This window comes from Esox lucius, chromosome 15 (genome assembly GCF_011004845.1).
Source record: "Esox lucius isolate fEsoLuc1 chromosome 15, fEsoLuc1.pri, whole genome shotgun sequence".
NCBI classification, from domain to species: Eukaryota; Metazoa; Chordata; class Actinopteri; order Esociformes; family Esocidae; genus Esox; species Esox lucius.
This window is the reverse complement of record NC_047583.1, coordinates 7,873,426-7,895,873: the sequence shown is the minus strand read 5'-3', so window position 1 is coordinate 7,895,873 and position 22,448 is coordinate 7,873,426. Positions and strand designations below refer to the sequence as shown.

General features: G+C 43.0%; 1 protein-coding gene across 3 annotated transcripts in view; it reads right to left on the bottom strand.

The window, feature by feature from the left end:
- The window catches only part of atrn (attractin), an 83,677-nt gene extending 61,840 nt beyond the window's left edge, over positions 1 to 21,837 (bottom strand). For all 3 annotated transcript variants that reach the window (XM_010879314.5, XM_010879313.5, XM_010879315.4), the window contains exons 1-9: positions 21,335 to 21,837; positions 11,526 to 11,609; positions 8,379 to 8,492; positions 7,978 to 8,106; positions 6,913 to 7,115; positions 5,816 to 5,984; positions 2,617 to 2,707; positions 2,232 to 2,481; positions 1,411 to 1,594 (exon numbers count right to left, since the gene is read on the bottom strand). In XM_010879314.5, coding sequence (XP_010877616.2) covers positions 1,411 to 1,594; positions 2,232 to 2,481; positions 2,617 to 2,707; positions 5,816 to 5,984; positions 6,913 to 7,115; positions 7,978 to 8,106; positions 8,379 to 8,492; positions 11,526 to 11,609; positions 21,335 to 21,615 — 1,505 coding nt within the window. In that variant the 5' untranslated portion in view covers positions 21,616 to 21,837. The remainder of the gene's footprint in view (positions 1 to 1,410; positions 1,595 to 2,231; positions 2,482 to 2,616; positions 2,708 to 5,815; positions 5,985 to 6,912; positions 7,116 to 7,977; positions 8,107 to 8,378; positions 8,493 to 11,525; positions 11,610 to 21,334) is intronic.
- Positions 21,838 to 22,448: the final 611 nt, after the last annotated feature.

Sequence of the window (22,448 nt, the reverse complement as noted above, 5' to 3'; positions counted from 1 at the left end):
TATTTGCCAAATATCTGCTTGTTTTCTGAACTCCCTAATGTTGATAGATGACTAACAAGCAGAGCTTGGCTTGCTTGTCATTAAATATTCACACCCTGGTGAAACAGGAAGTCAACTAAATGGTAGTTCCAAATAAATCTGTTGAACTTCTCTTACTTTGACTGTAACAAAAAAACAATAAACAACAATGACATAGCCTTCTCTTCATAGCCTCATCTTTACCAAGGGGGGCAACAATTTTGGATGGCACAGTATATAAGGATTACATTCAGGCCTAGAGAATGTAAGGATGTACTACATACAGGACTATTAGACTAGAATAATATACCATAATCTGATCAACCTATATAAGGGTGTACTAATGCAGGTCTACAGACATTAAGAATGTAGTACAAGGATTTTAGCAGAGGATTTTTACTTGAATCCTCTGCTTTGTCTTTGTCAATCTGGATAAGAATGTCCACCAGATAACTACATTACAAAATAATGGCTACATTTGAAAACCTCCAGAAAATGGTATTCTCTGATGCAAAAAACTCTAAACTCATTAACTCAGTGCTCAAGTTCTATAGTTATAAAAGTCCACGCTTCACATTGCTGCATTGGACTCTTCTCAGACTTTGGGTAGTGGCTTTAAAATGTTCACGTTTGATTATTTTGTTGGGTACATACTGTAGGATTAATCACTTTCAAACATCTTGCCTAATACCTACCTACAAATCACTGTGCCTTTAGTGAAAATGTATTCCATTCACCCACTTCAACTCATTTAGTTGATCAACTGTTGCCCTTTTAACAAGCAAACTAACGTTACACATCTTCACACAGAGTTCAAACCTCAGAAAGTGACAAAGCAAATGAACTGCATTTTTTTTTTTGTACCTGTTATTTTATGCAGAATTTTATGCCTAATTTCACTATCTGAAAAGGTCTGTTTAAGTTCATTATATGGGTCAGCAGCTACCAAAGTGATCACTATTCAAAAGTGAAAGGATTCAAACACAGAGAATTTCTCCAAAATGAAGACACGCTGTAACATTAGCAGGAAAACAAAAATTGTGACTTTGTTTGGTCAACCACATAGAGACAGCTAGCCACCAGAATTAAGATCCATTCTCTCCCACCCTCAATGTTTCCATTTGCTGTGTACCAGAAACGATTGGTGAGGTAAAGTGCACCGACTACGCATGCAGGAGCCCAGTGTTGCAACCATCTACATAAAGCCAGCAGCGGGGTTGGGTGAAGTCACTGGTGGGTTAGTGAGGCAGCAGTCACCAGTCTGTGGTCCGTTTCTAATAACTGCTAATGGTGGACCGGTGCAAACTGCATGTCCTTGAAACGTCCAAGTGATCTACTCCAAAACTGGGCATTGATCAAGACCCTGATCAGGACTCCCTGGGTTGTACTCACCACCGACTGCGGTCCACGTCGTATCTGTACAGGTCTCCAGACAGGCCGTACTTGTTGGCGTTGACGGCCTTGTAACCTCCGTGGATGTAGACGGCTCTGGAGGAGGAGTCAAACACACTGCTGTGGCCGTAGCCTCCCTGCACCAGCGCCCCGTCGGTCACCACGGCGCCCCACGTGTTCTTGGCTAGAACGTCACAGATGGGTTAGGTCTGTAGTTCACCACAGATGGGCTAGGTCTGTAGTTCACCACAGATGGGTTAGGTCTGTAGTTCACCACAGATGGGTTAGGTCTGTAGTTCACCACAGATGGGTTAGGTCTGTAGTTCACCACAGATGGGTTAGGTCTGTAGTTCACCACAGATGGGTTAGGTCTGTAGTTCACCACAGATGGGTTAGGTCTGTAGTTCACCTCAGATGGGTTAGGTCTGTAGTTCACCTCAGATGGGTTAGGTCTGTAGTTCACCACAGATGGGTTAGGTCTGTAGTTCACCACAGATGGGTTAGGTCTGTAGTTCACCACAGATGGGTTAGGTCTGTAGTTCACCACAGATGGGTTAGGTCTGTAGTTCACCACAGATGGGTTAGGTCTGTAGTTCACCACAGATGGGTTAGGTCTGTATTACGAGGAAATGAATACACATACACACTTGTAATGATGATAAATGATCTGTTCAGACCGCTAAGTTAACCTCAAACTGTTTGAACTACAAGAATAAAGGCCTGAAATGGAAGCCAATCACAAAAAGCTCCACCCTAACATGGTAGTACTGGAACTGGCTGGTTAAACTCAGCCCCCACCACTTGCCCTTAGTCACACTCACCAATGTTGTACTCCTGGACCTGGCTGATGTAGCCATACAGTGGGCAGTGTCCGAACAACACTAACATGACCGGACTACCACCTTCCAGCAGGGGGGGCACGATGTGGGCAGAGTGCCCCACCACAGCCCACTGTTCCTGGGTACGCGGGGACAGGGACACCCAGGTCTGGTTCTGAATGTCAAACACCCACAGCTGACTGGTCACGTTGCCAGTGGCATCCATCTTCCCTCCGTACATGTAGATCTTGCCCTAGTGGGGAAACAGGTCAGGACAGGCAACAGCATGCCCAAGGGGAATTACAGTTGATCAGCATCTGGGTCACGGACCAAATGAAACATCAGGTTCTGACCCTACTAGAAAACAACAAGCCCAGTCAGACAGTACCTGGTGAAGAGCCAGAGAGTGTCCATATCGTGCCGTGACAGAGTTAACCGAGGGGTTGAGCGACAGCCAGCGTCTGGAGCTCAGGTTGTACCTGAGAGGATGACAAAAGACAGGCCAGCTATTAAGGTATTTATGGGCAGAAGACAACAGCAAAAACATGGACTGGTTTGCTAGAGAGAGAAAAAAAAACACTTGAGTGGCTAATCCATGCAACCTGACCGAAGTTATGACTTTGACAAAAGGAACATTCACTGTCACTGTCTCCGGAACCACATCGTTAACCTCTGTTGATCGTATTTCACCCCATGGCTAAACAAGGCTCTACAGTTGTACTGGCGGCAGTGGTTTACAGCGATCATAACTTGGTTGGACTCACGAGAAACCCCAACATACCAAAGGCAGGGCCTCAAGTAATTTGTAAGAGATCATACAAATTGTTTTCAAAGAACCCTTTTATTGAAGATCTTAAAAAAAAGTATGTTGGTCTAATGTGCCTGAGAAAGAGAACCCAAGAGAAGCACTCAAAGTATTTGTAAAATTTGTCATACAAAGTGTTGACAAACAAGCCTCCTGTTAACAAACTGTGGGAACTTTTCAAGCCCCCTAGATCAATGACGGACAAACAAAAAACTGAATGGAGACTTTCTAAAAATGTTGGCTATTTAACTGATACCACAAATCGACAAATTCTAAGAGACAGGAAGAATCAATAATATAACCAATATGAAGTGCCTTTGAATTCAGTATTCAGATGCTTTCACTTTCTCCAGTTATTGTTGTGTTCTAGACAAATATTAATAAAAACAATTAATCTGCTATCAATCTACATCCAATACCCCAAAACAAAAAAGCAAATATTTTGTGGAGAAATTTGAAAAATGTAAACCGAAATGTCTCAAGTACATAAGCGTTCAGACCCTTTGCCATGATGCTGCAATTTAAGGTCAGATGAATCCTGTGTCCTTTGAACGTCCTTGAGAACTTCATTTCGGTTGACAAAAACAAAAGACTAAATTATATTTGTGACGATAGTCTTATACAATTACCATAGTCGGACAGGAGGATTTTGGAAAGAGAGGTTCTCATGATGTGCTTTCGGATGTCACACAAAGACTTCAGAAAGCGCATCATCCCAAACCATCCGCTCAGGAAAAGACCCTGGAGACGTGGGTATACCCTAATTTGTTAACTATTAAAACGTGTTTGAATCTTCTGTTCTCCGCTCATTCTTACATTTCATCATTTGGCAATAACTAAACAAGACTAAATAAAAAAGGGTGCCAAAATTAACACTGGTTGTGATCAAGAAGCCTATGGCCACTAAGCTTTATTTTATTTTAAAACTTTTTTTAACCAGGCAAGTCAGTTAAGAATAAGTCCACGGTCTGTGTACTAACAGAGCTTCATAGGAGAACCTGACAGAAGGACAACAGTCTCTGCAGAACTCTATCAATCAGGCTTTTATGGTAAAGTGCCTAGAAGCCACTGCTGGGTAAAAGCCATATGACATGCCATTTGAAGGTCTCCGATAGGAAGAAAGATGCCCCGGTCTGATCACACCAAATTTCCACTCCGATATGAGGGAGAGTAATTTTACAGCACAAAAACAACCCAAAGCACACAGCCATGACAACCCAGGAGTGGCTTCAGGACAAGTCTGTGAATGTCCTCGAGTGGCCCAGTCAAAGCCTGGTCCAGAATCCCACTGAACATCTGTGGGTAAACCTGAAGATCACAGTTTACTGATGCTCCACAGCCAATCTGACAGAGCTTGAGAGGATTTATCAGAAAGAATGGGAGAAATGTCCCAAATCCAAGTGTGTAAAGCTGGTAAAGGCATACCCAAGAAGACTCAAAGCCTGGACTGCTGCTAAAGCCATTTCAACAAAGTACTGCATAAAGGGTCTGAATACTTATGTAAGAGATATTTCTGTTTTTTTTTATTAGATTTTGTTTTGTTTTTGCTTTGTCAATATGGAGTACTGTGTGTAGAGATTGATGGTAAAAAATAAATACGTTTTTCAATTACAAATTAAGTCTATAACACAAAATGTCAATAAAGTAAAGGGGTCTGAAAACTTTCCAAAGGCACTGCATTGATATTTATATAAATGTCAAGAGAAAGTAAATAAAACACAATATGACAGGAAACCTGAGTCCTTTCCATCAATTATTAACATTGCTATTCATTCAGTGTTATGCAGATGTAGTGGAAACACTCAGAATTGAAATGACAATACTGAACCGTGATCAATAATCTCCTAAGAACTACTGTTTTGAATTTGGGTGAGTTAGTGTGTGAAATATGGAAACATACAGAACAAGCTGCTATTAAGAAATATAAAGGACCAGGTAGCTACAAAGAAACAAGCAGGACCAGGTAGCTACAAAGAAACAAGCAGGACCAGGTAGCTACAAAGAAACAAGCAGGACCAGGTAGCTACAAAGAAACATGCAGGACCAGGTAGCTACAAAGAAACATGCAGGACCAGGTAGCTACAAAGAAACATGCAGGACCAGGTAGCTACAAAGAAACATACAGGACCAGTTAGCTATAAAGAAACATACAGGACCAGGTAGCTACAAAGAAACATACAGGACCAGGTAGCTACAAAGAAACATACAGGACCAGGTAGCTACAAAGAAACATACAGGACCAGGTAGCTACAAAGAAACATACAGGACCAGGTAGCTACAAAGAAACATACAGGACCAGGTAGCTACAAAGAAACACACAGGACCAGGTAGCTACAAAGAAACACACAGGACCAGGTAGCTATAAAGAAACAAACAGGACCAGGTAGCTATAAAGAAACAAACAGGACCAAGTAGCTATGAAGAAACATACAGGACCAGGTAGCTACAAAGAAACATACAGGACCAGGTAGCTACAAAGAAACACACAGGACCAAGTAGCTATGAAGAAACATACAGGACCAGGTAGCTATGAAGAAACATACAGGACCAGGTAGCTATAAAGAAACATACAGGACCAGGTAGCTATGAAGAAACATACAGGACCAGGTAGCTATAAAGAAACATACAGGACCAGGTAGCTATAAAGAAACATACAGGACCAGGTAGCTACAAAGAAACATACAGGACAACGTAGTTAAAAAGAACTATACATTATTAATATCTTCCATCTATGTATAATTTAGACTGATAGCTTAATATAAACAGCGTATCATATACGTACGCTTGAACCATCTGGTAGTCAGAGGAGTTGAAGACATAACCCCCGATGACCCACATTATCCCCTGGTCCACTATGGCCTTGTGGGATGCCCGGGCCAGACCCGGATTAGAGAACTCCTCACGCTGCCAGAACGACGAGTTAGCTGGGACCGACACCAAGCAGTCTGGACCTGAGGAGACGTGGAGGAAATCGTGTTCAGCAAGTCAAATCAAGGTGTTACTGTTCAAACTATTAATGTACATACACATATCAATGGCCTTCACACTGACCAATCACAAGACAGACATTGACACTGAATTTGCATACACCACCTAAGGGTCTCAAGTGCTTGTGTCATATCAGTTGACTAACACCTCTTCGTTGAAGCATTTGAAACTAATGAAGCGGACATCCTGGTCCTGAGGCAGATGAACTTTCCGACCCATTTAGAATAATGCTGTTGAGGACCAACATGACAATAGAATAATTATATTGTACTTGGGCGTTTTTGTGAACTTGAACGCCACATCGAAGTTATTACGTCTTTGTGATCCTGTCCTCTCTGGGCACTGTCCACAATAGCAAACCCGCTGGTAATATCATTTGGTGATGTCCTTGGCCTCTAGGTAATGTGACGGAAATGTACGGCGAAAACCGTGGCAATTCGCAACACCAGTTACTACAGTCAATAAGGCTGTTAGTGAACAATGGAGACTTTCACTGCTGCTGGACAAACAGACCTCTGAAATAAATCACTACATGTCCCACAGGGAATCTGCGTAGCGCACTAGGAGCTAGTGAATTACTGCTAGCTAAGAGGTGATTGATTAAACCAGGATAGTAGGTACATCTTTTAAACGAGGACAATAACAGCTAGTTAAACAGGTGAGGTATAATACCAGCACAGGAACAGTATGTGTTTGTATTTGTGTTCAGCCTCAAGGCCACAAGTCAGTGTTTAACCAAATTATATCGTCTCAAGAAGAGCTAAAATAGAAAGGTTAAAAACAGAAAATACAATAATCCTAGTGCATCACAAAATGACAGCGTCCGCGAAATTACTACATTTAAATCCTGGAATATGGGTTTGGAAGTTAGAGAGACAGTGTGTGGTCCACCTTGCCATCCAGGCTGGCAGTCACAGGTCTTGGTGGTGCGACGGCAACGCCCCCTCTCAGGCCAACCACAGTCTGACAGGCAGTAGGGAATATCACAGGCCTCGCCTTTCCAGTTGGCTGCACATTCACAGTACACAGACCTCGTGGAGTTCCCGGCCACACACTTCCCTTGGCCGGAGCAGTTGTTGGGACACGTGTTAACCCTGAGGACGGATACCGAGAGAAAGAGAGAAGGGGGAGGAGTGACTGAGAGCGGGTTTAGGGAAGGACAGATGGATGGATGATAAAAGCACTTAAAGACACTGATGAAGTGTTTCAGAGTTTAATGCTGACTGCTAATGAGGAGGAGGAGGAGATAAAGGCTTTCCAAAAATAAAACTCAAATGCTGTAGATACCTGAGGGGATAGAAAGCTGTGATTTTTTAAACTACAGCAACAAACCCCTGAGAACAGAATGTTTTGAGCAAGACCATTGACACAAAGAGGTTGTGGTACTCTTTCATGTTGTTCAGGCTGAGTTTGAGGTTTGGGCTCGGCTGTTGCTCAGACGCCAATAAGAGACTAGTACCGGGGGCGATCGCTTTTATCTGTTCCTCAACCGACTTCAATCGTATCACCATGGAGACTGCACCAGTACCCAGAACTCTGGGTAGTTTTGTGCCATGTCCTTTACAGATGGCGAGGTCAGGGCTTGTTAACAGGCCTACTAACTTTAATTTTTCTTTCGGCTAGAGTAATCTTTTTCATATGTAATCCATTTCATATGTAACCCATTCCACATTCAATCCTTTTCACATATGTGCAAAACAAAGTCGCATTTCTTCTTCTTTTGGTAAAGCACTACCGCAAGCTACAGTACTGCCAGGCTTTCTGAATAAAAAACCCAGGATGTGTTACTAAGAGGAGGCTCTGTTACCCGACATCAAACATGGCCGAAATATCCAACCGGGTTACAGGAGCAAGCGGGTCGTGGGAAAATGGAAATGAAATAGGGACAGTGAGAGTATCAATACCTGGCTCACACAGACGTGGGTCAGTGTATTGGGTCAGAGGCCGGAGATTTACCTGTATGAGATGTTGAAGCCAGTCAGGTTATAAGCGGCATCACTGAAGAAGTGCAGGAGGGCGTAACCAGACTGTGACACCACCTCTGGAACAGACTCGTTGCCATAGCGTTCAGGAACTATCAGCCCACTGAATCAAGGATGAACACACATTAACATTTTACAGAAGCAAAAGTGTCGCTGTAGCAAAAATTTTCTATAACAAAAAACACATTTTGAAAGTTGACAGAAAATTCAGAGGTTTTATGTCACACAGTTTGAAGAGTTTCCAGGTCTCTGAAGAACACAAGGTAAAATAGCCCCGTGGACACACCAAAAAGCTAGTGAGGAAAAGGAGTCGCCCTCGTCCACACACAGCATCTTTATCCTCGCCATTATCATTCTTATTGTCACCACTCCCACCTGAACGCTGCCAGGAGCGGCGCGTAGATGGAGTCTCCGTCATACACATACAGATGGTCCCAGCTGCACTCTGTGGCAAAGTGGTCGAACCGCAGTCTGAGAATGGAGTTGGTCCTGGAGCAGAGACACAAAACACAGTTGGTCCAAGAGACACAGAGTTGGTTCGAAAACAACAGTTAGCCAAGAGCTCAGCTGCATGTTGCCAAACCCTGGGCCGGAAGAATTGTGTCTGGCCAGCTTCACCTAGAAACACAGACATATGCTGGACATGGGGTTTGAAAGTAGTGTTTGGTGACTTTTCAGAAAAGTCTGATGCATGAGAATAGAAGTCATTGCTATAAACTAAATCCTGGTTGTCGTGAGAGGAAAACCCCCAAATAGCTGAAAGTCATGTTACATTAAGCACTCATGAAATGCATGGTATTGCTCGTAAATGTAATCTTCATAAAATCTAATCATTCAGAGGCTGGAGAGTAAAAGACACTTTTGTTGGAAGGACAAATATAGTTCCGACATCTTTCTGAATGGTCATAGATGAATTGACTATTAAAACCATAATCACATCTTTGTCTGGCCAACATAGGCACAGTGCCAACATCCAGCAAGGGTGAACTAGAAGATTCTACCCCACGTACCATCATATCCTCAATTTAGCACAGTAACTGAGGGAACTGGGTGCTGTCTGAGGGAGGTTGTGCACTAGATTCTCTTTACTTCATTTGCTAGCAGCTCCCAGAAGAGTTCCACAGCAGGTTAAGCAAATGTCGACATCAAAAATTGAAGTGAATTGCTTTCTCCTCAACATCCTCAAGCTTTACAGGCATTCAGAATATGATCTCCAGGGTTCTATCAGAGATTATGTAAATTAAACATCTGGAGTGGAATAGAATGAATCTCCCAAACTGTTCAAATACAAAATAACACTGCATTTTGAGACGTTTAGTCGAACTTATCACTTAAAGTGGATCTGACATTTTTACCGGCTTTGTTTTCCACAGATGGCATCGCTCTAACTTCAGTTTAATGCATTTGGCATTAATGTAATGCTCTCTGCAGGCAGCCAGGAAAGTTAAATCTGTTTTTCAAAGCATAGGGTTGGGACATTTTAAATGTATACATGTTAAATGTATTGTGTGTGCAGTTTTGTTGGCCAGTCACAAACGGACAAAGTTTCAGTTTCAGTTGATTTGCCATAGCTCCGATTGGCCACAACACACCTAGCCGCTAGGCTCCAGGAGCTCTGTAGAATGACATTGTTCTCTTGTTTCTGAACATTACATCCTGATCACATCATTCCAGCCAGTCCTATTGTTTAACTATTTTCCAGGGATTTCTAGTCACTTATGGCAAATCTATAATCCAAAATACCAGTTAAGGTTTGGTCTGCACCATGTGAATTTAGGACAAAAAAGAAAACAAAAACAAAAGTTTACCAAAGAAGCTCACTCATCACCCCAGTCATTTTTAGACTACATTGTGATGTCAGCGCTCCAGAGAGAGAAACAGTGTGCATTTGGTCAACTACAGAGACGCGGACTACACAGCACGTTTCTCTGTACATGCTGTGTAGTCTACCATGACCTGTAAGGCATTTGTTGGTGGTTGACGTTTCTCTGAAACAGTTAAACCAGCGAGCTGGTAAGTGTTTCTGAGGGACATGGGGGGTAACCTAGCGACTGGAAGAACAATGCAACGGCACAAATCTCCCTGACCATAGAGGGTCACCCAGTCCGTGTCAACATCGGGCCCGGCCATGACTTAACCACTTCAATTCATTTTTACTGAAAGCAGCGTCTTATTAATACAAACGTAGCTTAGATCTTCCACCCCATATTCCAACTGAATGTTCACAAATGCTTTACGCCGTTCCTGAATATTTCATAAAAGTATGACAACACCTCATCAATCAAAAAGTCAAGAACATCATTGAGGGTGTATATAACCACATTAAAAATGAATGGCAGGGTCGACATATTTTTGGTTGATCTTCAAGATAGGATAGGCTAGATAGAGAACGCCTGATTTGTAAAGGTCAACTCTCAACACAGTTTTAGCCTATGCCCCACACGTTTACATAGAACATAATGATAGTCATCTGTATAGGGTCCTCCCTCATCTCTCTGTTCCACCATCTCAGCATCTCCCACCACTACAGTCAGGCAGCACCTTTCGCCAACAGTTCAAGTATAAATTAACCCAATAACTCAAAATGTGGAGACAGTGAAGGGGTCTGAATACTTTCCGAAGGCACCGTAAAACAGTCCTGTTACATTCTGGACCATTCTGTTTCTGCAAGAGTGTAAGAACTTAGAACGTGTTCCTTAGCAACATAATACCAAGGAATGTTAAAAAGTAGGTACAGTTGTGATAAATTAACTGCCCCGTGTTCAAAAGTCTGCATACGCTCAGTTCTTAATACTGTATAATTCCCCCTTTAGCATCAATGACAGCATTCTTTTGTAATAGTTGTCTATGAGGCCATGAATTCTTGCAGGTGGTATAGCTGCCCATTCGTCTTTTGGTCACTCCAAATTGAAGTGTGCCAGAAGCTGTGAGGCAGCTTCGTAAACAGACTTTTTTGTGCCATTGCCGCAATAAAGGCTTCTTTCTAGCAACTCAACCATGCAGCTAATTTTTGTTCAAGTATCGTCGTATTTTGCTCCTTGAAACAACCACAACATATTTTTTCCAGAGCAGCCTGTATTTCTCCTGAGGTAACCTGTGGGTTTTTCTTTGTATCCCGAACAATTTCTCTGGCAGTTTCGGCTGAAATCTTTCTTGGTCTACCTGACCTTGGCTTGGTATCAAGAGATCCCAGAATTTTCCACTTCTTAATAAGTGATTGAACAGTACATACTGTCATTTGCAAGGCTTTGGATATATTTTTATACCCTTTTCCATCTTTGCCATATGTTTAATGAGCCAACCACACCAAGTTCTTTATCTTTATGGAAAGATTTGCCATTTCATGTGATAGTAAATGTAGGGGTGTATTAACGTATGTTAGTCGCAAAATGCAAAAGTTAGCTACATTTGTTGTGTAATTTCTTAAACTGAGTTCCCTTTATCAATCAACGTTTTTCAAATGTTGCTGTAAAATCCATGTGTCACTGTAAGTGACACTGTTAGAATGTAGTATCAACTCACGTTCCCTCGATCAGCCAGGTGCACTTGGTCTTGTACTTGTAGTTCCCTGGTCCGTCAGTCAGGAACCCCGAAGGACCCGTCAGCCTTTTGGACAGAGGAAAGAGATCAGTCAGCCAAAGAGAGAGAGAAAGAGACAGAGATACAGACAGAGACTAGGGATGCACTGATACCACTTATTTTTTCAGCCGAGTATGAGTACTTATATTTCGGTACTTGCCAATACAGAGTACTGATACCAAGTACTCAAAGCGGCTCTATGTAGGATTTTAAGTTTTCTTCCTTATAAAATGGGTTCTGGTGTTTCCACGATGCTCGCCTTTTCACTTGACGAAAAAGTTATCGTCAGTTTAACACAATGCTTAATGGTGTCTAGCTAAATTTGTAAACTTGGCGTGACGTGACAAAATTATCAATAGTTGAGACGCAATTATATGAGTTAGTCATTGTGTCCCAATCGGTCCCAATACTGGCCTACTAGCTACACTAAACAGTACACACTTCATCTGCGAAGTGCGTACTTGTAGTATGTAGTACGTGATTTGGCTGATATATAGAGCATTAGTACCCAGCTAGAGACCAGGACGACAAACTGCCAATTGCTCCCCGTCTACCACACCATACAGTAAGAAAACTACAAAGAAACAAAAGACAAACTAGCTCCATAGCTAGCAACCAGGAACCCTAAGCTAAAATTGGCAAGGCAAAGAATAACACAGAGTAAGTGCTGTTTTATTGGAACAATTGTGGTTGTTGTACATTGCTAGCATTGATGTTTGATCAAATTGCTTCTGTTAGAGTTTTTCCTTACCTCCTCTTGCAAATTTAGCAGAGCAGAGCTAGCACTCCGCTTTACTTGTGTCATTGCTGGCATCCCATTCTTCCCGCTCTGCCTATCTGAGTTCCATGTTTTATACTTATGCGTCCAGAGACGACACAAGCATTGAGTCTCACTTAATGTTTCCATGATGTGGTACTGGTGCTTGGTATCTGCATATTTCTATGAGTACAAATACATGAGCCCAGTATCAGCATCCCTACCAGAAACAGAGAGAGACAGACGAAGAGAGATCCAATCCATGCTAGACAACTTCCTGAATAAATAATGTTCCTGAAAAAGCAGAAGTGTACACAGCAGCAGAAAGCTTCATGAGCTTTCTTGCCCTATCATGTCAAATTTAAGTCCAAGAAGAAAACCAAATGAAATTCACAATGAAAAATTGTTCAACAGGCAGTTTAAAATCCTCAGAAAGAATTCACTTTATATTTTCTATGTCCTTGATATCCTTGTATGTTTAAAAAATGTTTTTTATTTTTTAAACATACAAGCAAATACACACCTATACCGCAACAGTACAGCTTCAACCTACTAGGCTCAAAACATGTGTTATCAGATCACTATATCTACACATAGTATCAGACGGTAAGCAGGGAACAAGGCAAGGGAACCACGTGCTAAGCTCATTATAGTTTTAGGTGCATTACACAAAGGCCAAGGTGTAAGTTCACATAAATGGTGACCCTCAGAAAGTTCCTCAGAAAGAATTCAAGCAAACTATCCAACCAAAACACTGTGATACAGAAAACCATAACACCCCTTTACTATGGGAAATCACTATAACTGAAATTATAAAAAAGAAAAACAGCAAGTCAAATGTGTTTGAAATATCAACAGAATAAAGGAACTTCTGGGACGATGGGAAAACAGCAAGCAAACAATATGAAGAGACTACAGTACGTAACTTTTAATAAATCAAATTGTATGGTAAACCAAACGGGAATCTGGGTGAACAGCGAATATTTTCTCCACGAAATCCATCTCAGAGCAAAGGTCAAATTAAATTATTACCAAAATAATGTGAAAGACCACAAACACTCCCATGTACACATTAACCTGACAAAGAAACAAAACCGAAGCAAACTGAACACTATAGCAACCAACTGATGCCTTCCCCATGGGAAGCAGGTGGGACAGGGACGCAGCTTAAGCCCCACCCTTTCCCACGTTTATGTAAATGACTTGGCGGCAGCATCCCACCGTACCCTAACGACTCATAAATATGTCTACTGAATAAACATGAGGAGGCTCTACAGCAGCAACAAGATCTTTAGCACACATTCTCTGTCAGTCAATTTTCAAAAGACTAAAATCCAGATTTTCCACGCTACCTGACCATAAACAAAGGGTATGTAGACAGTGGCAGAATACCGGACCACCGCGACCGACAGAAATGTAAGAAAAAAACATGATTATGTACAGACAGAGCACGAGACGGAAGAGTTGAGGTCATCGTCAATCGCCTCCCATAACATTTTCCACCACATCTTGTATTGACCCAAAGCATCTCAATACTACCCTGACTCGGAGCGGAATGAGGAAGTTAGTCCCTTACAAATACTGGGTGCTTTTGCGGGCTTGTACGCCCCAACTTGCTATCTTTAGATTAATTCACTTATACACCAAGTGTAACTCTGATAAAAGACTGAAACATAAATGCTTAACTAAAACATGGTCATTGCAATAAAATAATGGTCTTCCAGTAGCAAGCTATTTGTAGGAACCTTATATTTAGCGTGAAGGCAACAAGCTGGTTCGTTACTCTTTTGTAATGTTAAGTGGCTGGTTAGGCTGGATATAATGGACAAATATAAATAAAAGACATACCAGCCCATTTGGAAACACGCCTAGCAGTGTTTTGTTTACAGTAGGAATATTTTACACAGTGAGGTCAATCCCTTAGAATGATAGGGTCTCTTCCCCCAAGGCCACCTTCAAATGGTTGTTGTGTTATGCTCATATGAGCTGTGCAACTGCGAGAGCCTGGGGACAAGGTTAAAATCTGTCTTCATCACAACATCACAACATCACAACTTAAGTGTCAAGAGAAGCTTTAAACAATTCCCCGGAATGAGGAAGTTAGTCCCTTACAAATACTGGGTGGTTTTGATGGCTTGTAAGCCCAACTTGCTATCTTTAGATTAATACACTAATACACTAAGTGTAACTCTGATAAAAGACTGAAACATAAATGCTTAACTAAAACGTGTTCATTGCAATAAAATAATGGTCTTCCAGTAGCAAGCTATTCGTAGGAACCTTATATTTAGCGTGAAGGCAACAAGCTGTTTCGTTTCTCTTTTGTAATGTTAAGTGGCTGGTTAGGCTGGATATAATGGACGAATATAAATAAAAGACATACCAGCCCATTTGGAAACGCGCCTAGCAGTGTTTTGTTTACAGTAGGAATATTTTACACAGTGAGGTCAATCCCTTAGAATGACAGGGTCTCTTCCCCCAAGGCCACCTTCAAATGGTTGTTGTGTTATGCTCATATGAGCTGTGCAACTGCGAGAGCCTGGGGACAAGGTTAAAATCTGTCTTCATCACAACATCACAACTTAAGTGTCAAGAGAAGCTTTAAACAATCCCACACCCCCCAATGACATCAACATTTCATAACAGTCTGAACATCAATCATAAACCATCACATGACTTTTGGTGGGGATAACTTTTTAGTGACAAAGTCCTCTTCACGGTCATATCAAGCCAGAGGGCTTGGCCTACTTCATAGCAGATCAATTACCTACTACCCAGCATAGCTAGGGAGATCCAGGACGGAATATATGCCAAGCTATACTTTGAAAGAGAGGATGTGAGGCTGTGTCATCCCACAGCTGTAAAGTGTGTCTGGTTCAAAGGTTCAGGGTCATTCATCCTACAAAACATTTCGAATACAATGAAACAATGGTCTACATGGAATAAGCCCTCTACCTGCCAAATGAAAATAATAGATGGATGAACAATGAGTCCCCTGGTTCTGAGGAGAAGAGATTTGGTACCAACAGGAAGTCTATCGTTTGGGACATTGGATGACTAACCGAAAAATTGCGGCTTTAGACTCCTTAGCCAACAAAAAAAAACAACTCTGTGTTTAAAAGTGCCTGCAAGCTCAACTGATTTATGACAGAATTTACTGCCTGCGCAGACATTTCAGCCAATGCTACGAACGTGCACTCAATCCTCACTGATATGAGTAACACGTAGATGTCACCCATACAGTCACATTTGGCCACTGTCAAAAAACAACAACAACAAGCTTTTAAAAATTGGCACAAACGTGCTTGCAATGGCCGTGCTCCCCTACTGGCGGCCGTGCGCCCCTACTGGCGGCCGTGCTCCCCTAGTGGCGGCCGTGCTCCCCTACTGGCGGCCGTGCGCCCCTACTGGCGGCCGTGCTCCCCTAGTGGCGGCCGTGCTCCCCTACTGGCGGCCGTGCTCCCCTACTGGCGGCCGTGCTCCCCTACTGGCGGCCGTGCTCCCCTACTGGCGGCCGTGCGCCCCTGCTGGCGGCCGTGCGCCCCTGCTGGCGGCCGTGCTCCCCTACTGGCGGCCGTGCTCCCCTACTGGCGGCCGTGCTCCCCTACTGGCGGCCGTGCTCCCCTACTGGCGGCCGTGCTCCCCTACTGGCGGCCGTGCTCCCCTACTGGCGGCGGCTCGTTTCATGGTCTCAATGGTGGCAATATGGATTTACTAGTGGCTCTATTCGAGAATCCGTATCTAAAATAGTGCACCAAGTGCCTGATGCCTTTCCTAAACACATCTCAGTAGTTGTTGATAAGCTTCTACTGTCTAAAACCATCCCTACAGCGTTATTCTACCTTAATGTGTTCAGAACATCTATGATTCCACCATTTCACCACAGAGCACATTATCAGCAGTAGCAAAGACTTCTGATTCATTAACTATCCCTGACAAGAGAGTAATCTGAGTACACGGGAGGAATTCTACTACACTGTCTGCCTGGAGGACCCAATGTCAGGGGGAGCGTGCGATTTGTCCTCTAGAACAATGACTCAACAAACTGAACTTTGGGTTATATGTTGACTTTGACACACGAGGCACGTCCCAAATCATGTTCAATTCACCACGCAGTGCACTAGTTTTGAATAGGGGTCACCAATGTATTTCTTTAAGGTTCTATTTGGCATTTTTATAGTTAACTGAACAGAAAAGAGGTGAAAGATAGAGGAGAAGTTTTGCTGAAAGAGCAATAGGCTGCTTTTGAAACTACACTGCAGCAGTAAACAGAGTCCTCCAGAATCATTACCACTTGGTGAATAATAACACAAAAGTCAGTGAATAAAATGACATTGTTTTACATCCAGTACCATCATATGAATCTAATAATAGGAATCCATTTTCTTTAAGTGAAAATAATTTAAAGCAAAGTCAATTATTTTATTCAAAAACACGGATGCCACAATCCTTGGTAGCCCGAGCAAATCTTATGTACAAAATCCTATTGATGTATATTCTAATATACATTATATTTTTGCATTTTAAAGTTCAACACAGTCTTTGGGAACTCTTAAGTGGTCTCCCATGACAACATATTTATAACCCGGAGAAACAGGAAGTGACACACGAGCTAAACTCCCACAGCAAACATGGGAAAGGCAGGATAACACACAAATTAACTGAGACAAAAGGTTGTTGACCTTGGAAAAACAATCCAATGGATATAAAAATAATATACACATCGCCACTATTAGGGCACAAATGAAGATGTGAAAAATTGGAGCTGTGATGAAGCATCCATGTGTATTTTGCCCCTGTGCATATTGAGAAGGATGCATTTGGCGTAAAGAGCCATGGTCATGGAGAAAATAATCCAATAGCTGATTTTGTGGGGCTGTTTTACTTCCAACGGCCCTGGGAACCTTGTCAAGGCACATGGCAACCAGGGCTGGAACCTTACGACGGCCCTGGGAACCTTGTCAAGGCACATGGCAACCAGGGCTGGAACCTTACGACGGCCCTGGGAACCTTGTCAAGGCACATGGCAACCAGGGCTGGAACCTTACGATGGCCCTGGGAACCTTGTCAAGGCACATGGCAACCAGGGCTGGAACCTTAAGACGGCCCTGGGAACCTTGTCAAGGCACATGGCAACCAGGGCTGGAACCTTACGACGGCCCTGAGAACCTTGTCAAGGCACATGGCAACCAGGACTGGAACCTTACGATGGCCCTGGCCATCGTTGCCCCTCGCTCTGGCCATGATGCCCTAAAAATCATTGTATGGCCTACAGCCACCAAGGCCTTTGTGCCCCTGCTGCTACTGTAATAATCTTGCGGTCAGCAGTCAGTCTGTTCGTAAGTTTGGGTGTAAAGTGCGCCTCAAACCAAAGTTACATCGTAGTTTACAAAGAATGGCGATTTCACCATGGACAACCAATCAATATCACTCTGAATGTTTTGGATGCAGTGTCACACATTGCATCACTCAAAGCCACTAGAAGGAGCGCAACTGAGAACAACCACAAGAACCGACTACATGCAGGTAAGCAAGCTAGCTAGTTTTCGATCGATAGATAGCTGACTTGTTTAGTGCTTAACTGAATCAAACATCTATGTGTTGGGCGGTGCGTTCATGAGCAACTGGGAAGTGGGAAAGTTCCGTCCTCAGAGGGGAGAATACCAGAGAACACCCCTGGACGCTTTTTAAGAGCTCTGAGAAGTAACATTAGGTTTGACATCATTCGACATGGCAGTATTTGTGGTGAAAGAAAAAAATATTTTTTGTTTTTTAATAAGTAACTGCATTTGTTTACTTAGGTCATACTTATTAGCCCAGGTGATTGCGGTGTTAAAGGATACTTTGCAGTTTACGTCTGTTTGACTGAGGTAATGTAAGCTCTAAATCCTCTTATTTCACTCAATGGCTTTGTACCCTGGCATGTGGCCCTAAACTATTTTGACACCAAAGGCCAAATTGCCTTGCCCCAAAAATGACAAAATTCCAAGCCTGATCACAACATGGACTCATGAAACAGCAGAAGATTTTAGGCCAATACATGTCTGTCTCTGCCAGGAAGATAACAATTGGTTATTGTTTGAACTTCTAGCAGGACAACGATCCAAATCATAGCACTAAATCACCCCCAAAATTATTCACTGACCACAAGCTTTTGCAATGGCAATTACAGGTCCCTAACTGTAAATCCCATCAAAAGCCTGAGGGGTTAGAGTTCAGAAGCAAGGACTCTGAAGGACATGGAGCAAGGACTCTGAAGGATCTGGAGAGTTTCTGTACGGAGGAATGTTCTCAAATACCTTCCTGTGTTCTCCCGCCTCAACAAAGATTACAGGAGACGACAGAGCCGTTATCGCGGCAATGGGAGTGTGCACAAAGCACCAACCTTCAGGGGTGCTGATAATTGTGTCACAGGTTTTTATTTACTACAATAACTTCTTCCTAATATTTCTTCTTTTTTTTTTACAACTTCAATTACAGGTTAGATTCATATGATTCTTTGAGTGTAAGATGGGGCTGATGAAAATATTTTTTTGTAAATATTTACCTAAGGCACCAAAGATCCTGGAGGGCATGGATCACAAACAGGGCACACTTGTGGCCACTCACCATGTGTTAAGGCAAGTCTGGTTAGCAGGTACAGAGATGTGTTCAGAAAGGCAAAAACCCAATTTGCTAGGTTGTAATGAGGGCCACAGCGCAGCACTGGAAACAAGCAGAGACCTTTAAAGCTTCGGGACCTGAAGTGTCTTTTACACTGTAGTCATTTAGCTGACGCTCTTCTCCAAAGTCACTCACGGTTAGGAAATCCAATTAATTATACCTGGGTGAAACAATCTCACAATACAGTAGTAGCAAGCATATCCAACAAAGTTAATTAGTTATCAGGAAAAAAATGGTCAGCGCTGGAAAGAGGACAATAACAGAAATGAAACCCCACAAAAATAGCAAGCCTTGATTCACAAACACTTTATGAGGGGGGTTGGCTGCTGTTATTTTAGGTACTCTTTGAAAAAGGTTTCAGATGTTTTCCAGAATCGGTAGAATGAAGAGCGTGGGTAGAGATCTAGGATTTGAGAATTCTCAAGGAAGGGAGGGGAGACTAATGTTGGAGTGACCGATGAAGACCTTGTAAAACTGACTCCTAATGACAAGTACAGAAACCATCAGCAACTTAATGACAACAACCAATCAGCAACTCAAGATCACATCACACCCTCACACCCTCACACCCTCGCCACACAGACTCATACGCTGATGACTTTTTAGACATCTAATGCCTCCCTCCCTCCCATCCGCCCTGCAACAATTTCAACCCACTTCCACATCATGGTGCTGACTAAATGACAGGTCTACGGGTTAAAAGAAATGCCCCAGGATCTCAACACTTCACATGCAATTTCACTTTTCATCCAGATCAGACCAGAGATTTTAACTCAGCTGAGCGGAAAAATGGCAAGATGCGGTCTTGTGGTTCCGTGCCAGCTGAATATAAACATCACACACACACACACATTACAGCCTACATTCAAAACCATCCTACAGCATGCATTACTAATCAGACCAGTCTTGTAACCTACATTACCATAGTCAGACCAGTCTTGTAACCTACATTACCATAGTCAGACCAGTCTTGTAACCTACATTACCATAGTCAGACCAGTCTTGTAACCTACATTATCATAGTCAGACCAGTCTTGTAACCCACATTACCATAGTCAGACCAGTCTTGTAACCCACATTACCATAGTCAGACCAGTCTTGTAACCCACATTACCATAGTCAGACCAGTCTTGTAACCCACATTACCATAGTCAGACCAGTCTTGTAACCCACATTACCATAGTCAGACCAGTCTTGTAACCCACATTACCATAGGAGTAAAGCAGTGCACCCGCTAGGGAATATACAGAATTTTGTATATTTGGGACCAAACAGAAATTGGTCCCAAAACAACCTTGTTCCTCTCATTACCAGTGACAGTAACAGGCCTGTATTTCCAATCTGGTCAACAGACAGGGAGGATCATGACACTCTGGTCAACAGACAGGGAGGATCATGACACTCTGGTCAACAGACAGGGAGGATCATGACACTCTGGTCAACAGACAGGGAGGATCATGACACTCTGGTCAACAGACAGGGAGGATCATGACACTCTGGTCAACAGACAGGGAATGATCATGACACTCTGGTCAACAGACAGGGAATGATCATGACACTCTGGTCAACAGCCGGGAATGATCATGACACTCTGGTCAACAGACAGGAATGATCATGACACTCTGGTCAACAGACAGGAATGATCATGACACTCTGGTCAACAGACAGGAATGATCATGACACTCTGGTCAACAGACAGGAATGATCATGACACTCTGGTCAACAGACAGGAATGATCATGACACTCTGGTCAACAGACAGGAATGATCATGACACTCTGGTCAACAGACAGGGAGGATCATGATACTCTGATTATAGACGGAACCCAATTACATCTGTGATAAAACTGTTTATTTGCATCCTTTATGGTTTAATACTTCTTTATGAGCTCCGGGCAACTACTGCCTGTAGATAAGTAACAGAGAAATCCTCACCAACTAAACAGATACTTGTACTAGTCCATACAATCTCGGCTCATCACTAGTTCCAACCATCATCAGCACCTAGCGATCAGCTGCACGCTCCAAAATGAACAGACTTTGGCTGGGGTTGTGTCCCCGTCCCTGGGCAATAACTGATACAACGTCAGATTGCCATTGGTGTGGTAATGGTTTCCTTCAATGAATACACTGGCTACACCTTGTCTGGTAGCGTATATCGCTCAGTGTAATGGAGACTGAGGTCAGATGAGTGTGTTCCGCTCGGTGTTTGAGGGAGACAGTGAGGTCTGCAGTGAGTGAGAGTGGAACCAGTTGACAACAGGGGCTGATGTGGACAGCTTATCGAGCAACAATTTGACACATGCAAAAGTAGACCCTCATAAAGGACTCACCTGAACCGTCCACCGCAGTGTTGGCATTGGTCCCCGACCCAGCCTGGGGCGCACACACAGTTGCCGGTAGCCGGGTTGCACTGCCCATTCATGCACGGTTTGTCGCATTCTTTCGCCTCGGTGATAGCGGGCAGTCCAAGGACCAGCCCGAACGCTGAGAACAGTAGCAGTGTTTGGAGCATCGCGCCTCGGCCACCAACCTCCAACAATTCGCGTTTAAAACTCAGGCTGTGGCCAGCATCAAAGCCACAACAGGCCCGCAGTCGTATCGTCCCGTCCATTCTCACAAAAGATGGCTGCTAGGAACAGGTCCGCGCCACTAGCCCACTCCTGGTCGTATTTGAATGCGACCAGACAGTTTTTCTAGCGCCGTGGTATTTAAAAGGGGACTCAGTTATTGCTATTATGAGTCCTATGTTCTTGTTGTGAGTGATTTTAATCTCGTTCGTCGTTTACATCTTTCTGGTGGCTACGTTACCACCACTGCACCGAGTCGCATATTGACATCAGGAAGTGACGAAGGGAGTTTACAGACACACACGGAAATGCGCCACGATTGACAGACGGCGCGTGTTAAAAGAAATATTGCAATACATGATCAGTTTCATATCAAAGAGTGTTTCTCAAACCTCTCTTTGGGGAACGCATGCAATGTATTTGAAAAGAGCTAGCACAAATGAGTGAACTTGTCTACTGACATCAAGCTTGAATCTGATGAGCAAATTTAGAGATACAACAATTTTGTCAACAATGAGGGTCCCTGATGATAGTTTTTTAGAACCGCTCAAATAACACCCTGTATATTTATATATTAGCCAGATTTCCATTACACTGAACATTCAACAGCTTCCAAAATGTACTGTGTATATGATGTCATTTTTCAATTTAAATTCATTAATTAGACCCTAATCTGTGGGTTACACATGACAATCCACAGCATCACCAGAGCAGACATGCTCAATAGTCTGGTGACTAAACAAGTTGATGGCGGCTGCATTGCACAACAATGGACCTCAGGATCTCGTCACGTTCTCGCTGGGTATTCAAATTGCCATTCATGAAATGTGATCGTGTTTGTTGTCTGTAGCTTATGTCTGCCCATACCATAACCCTG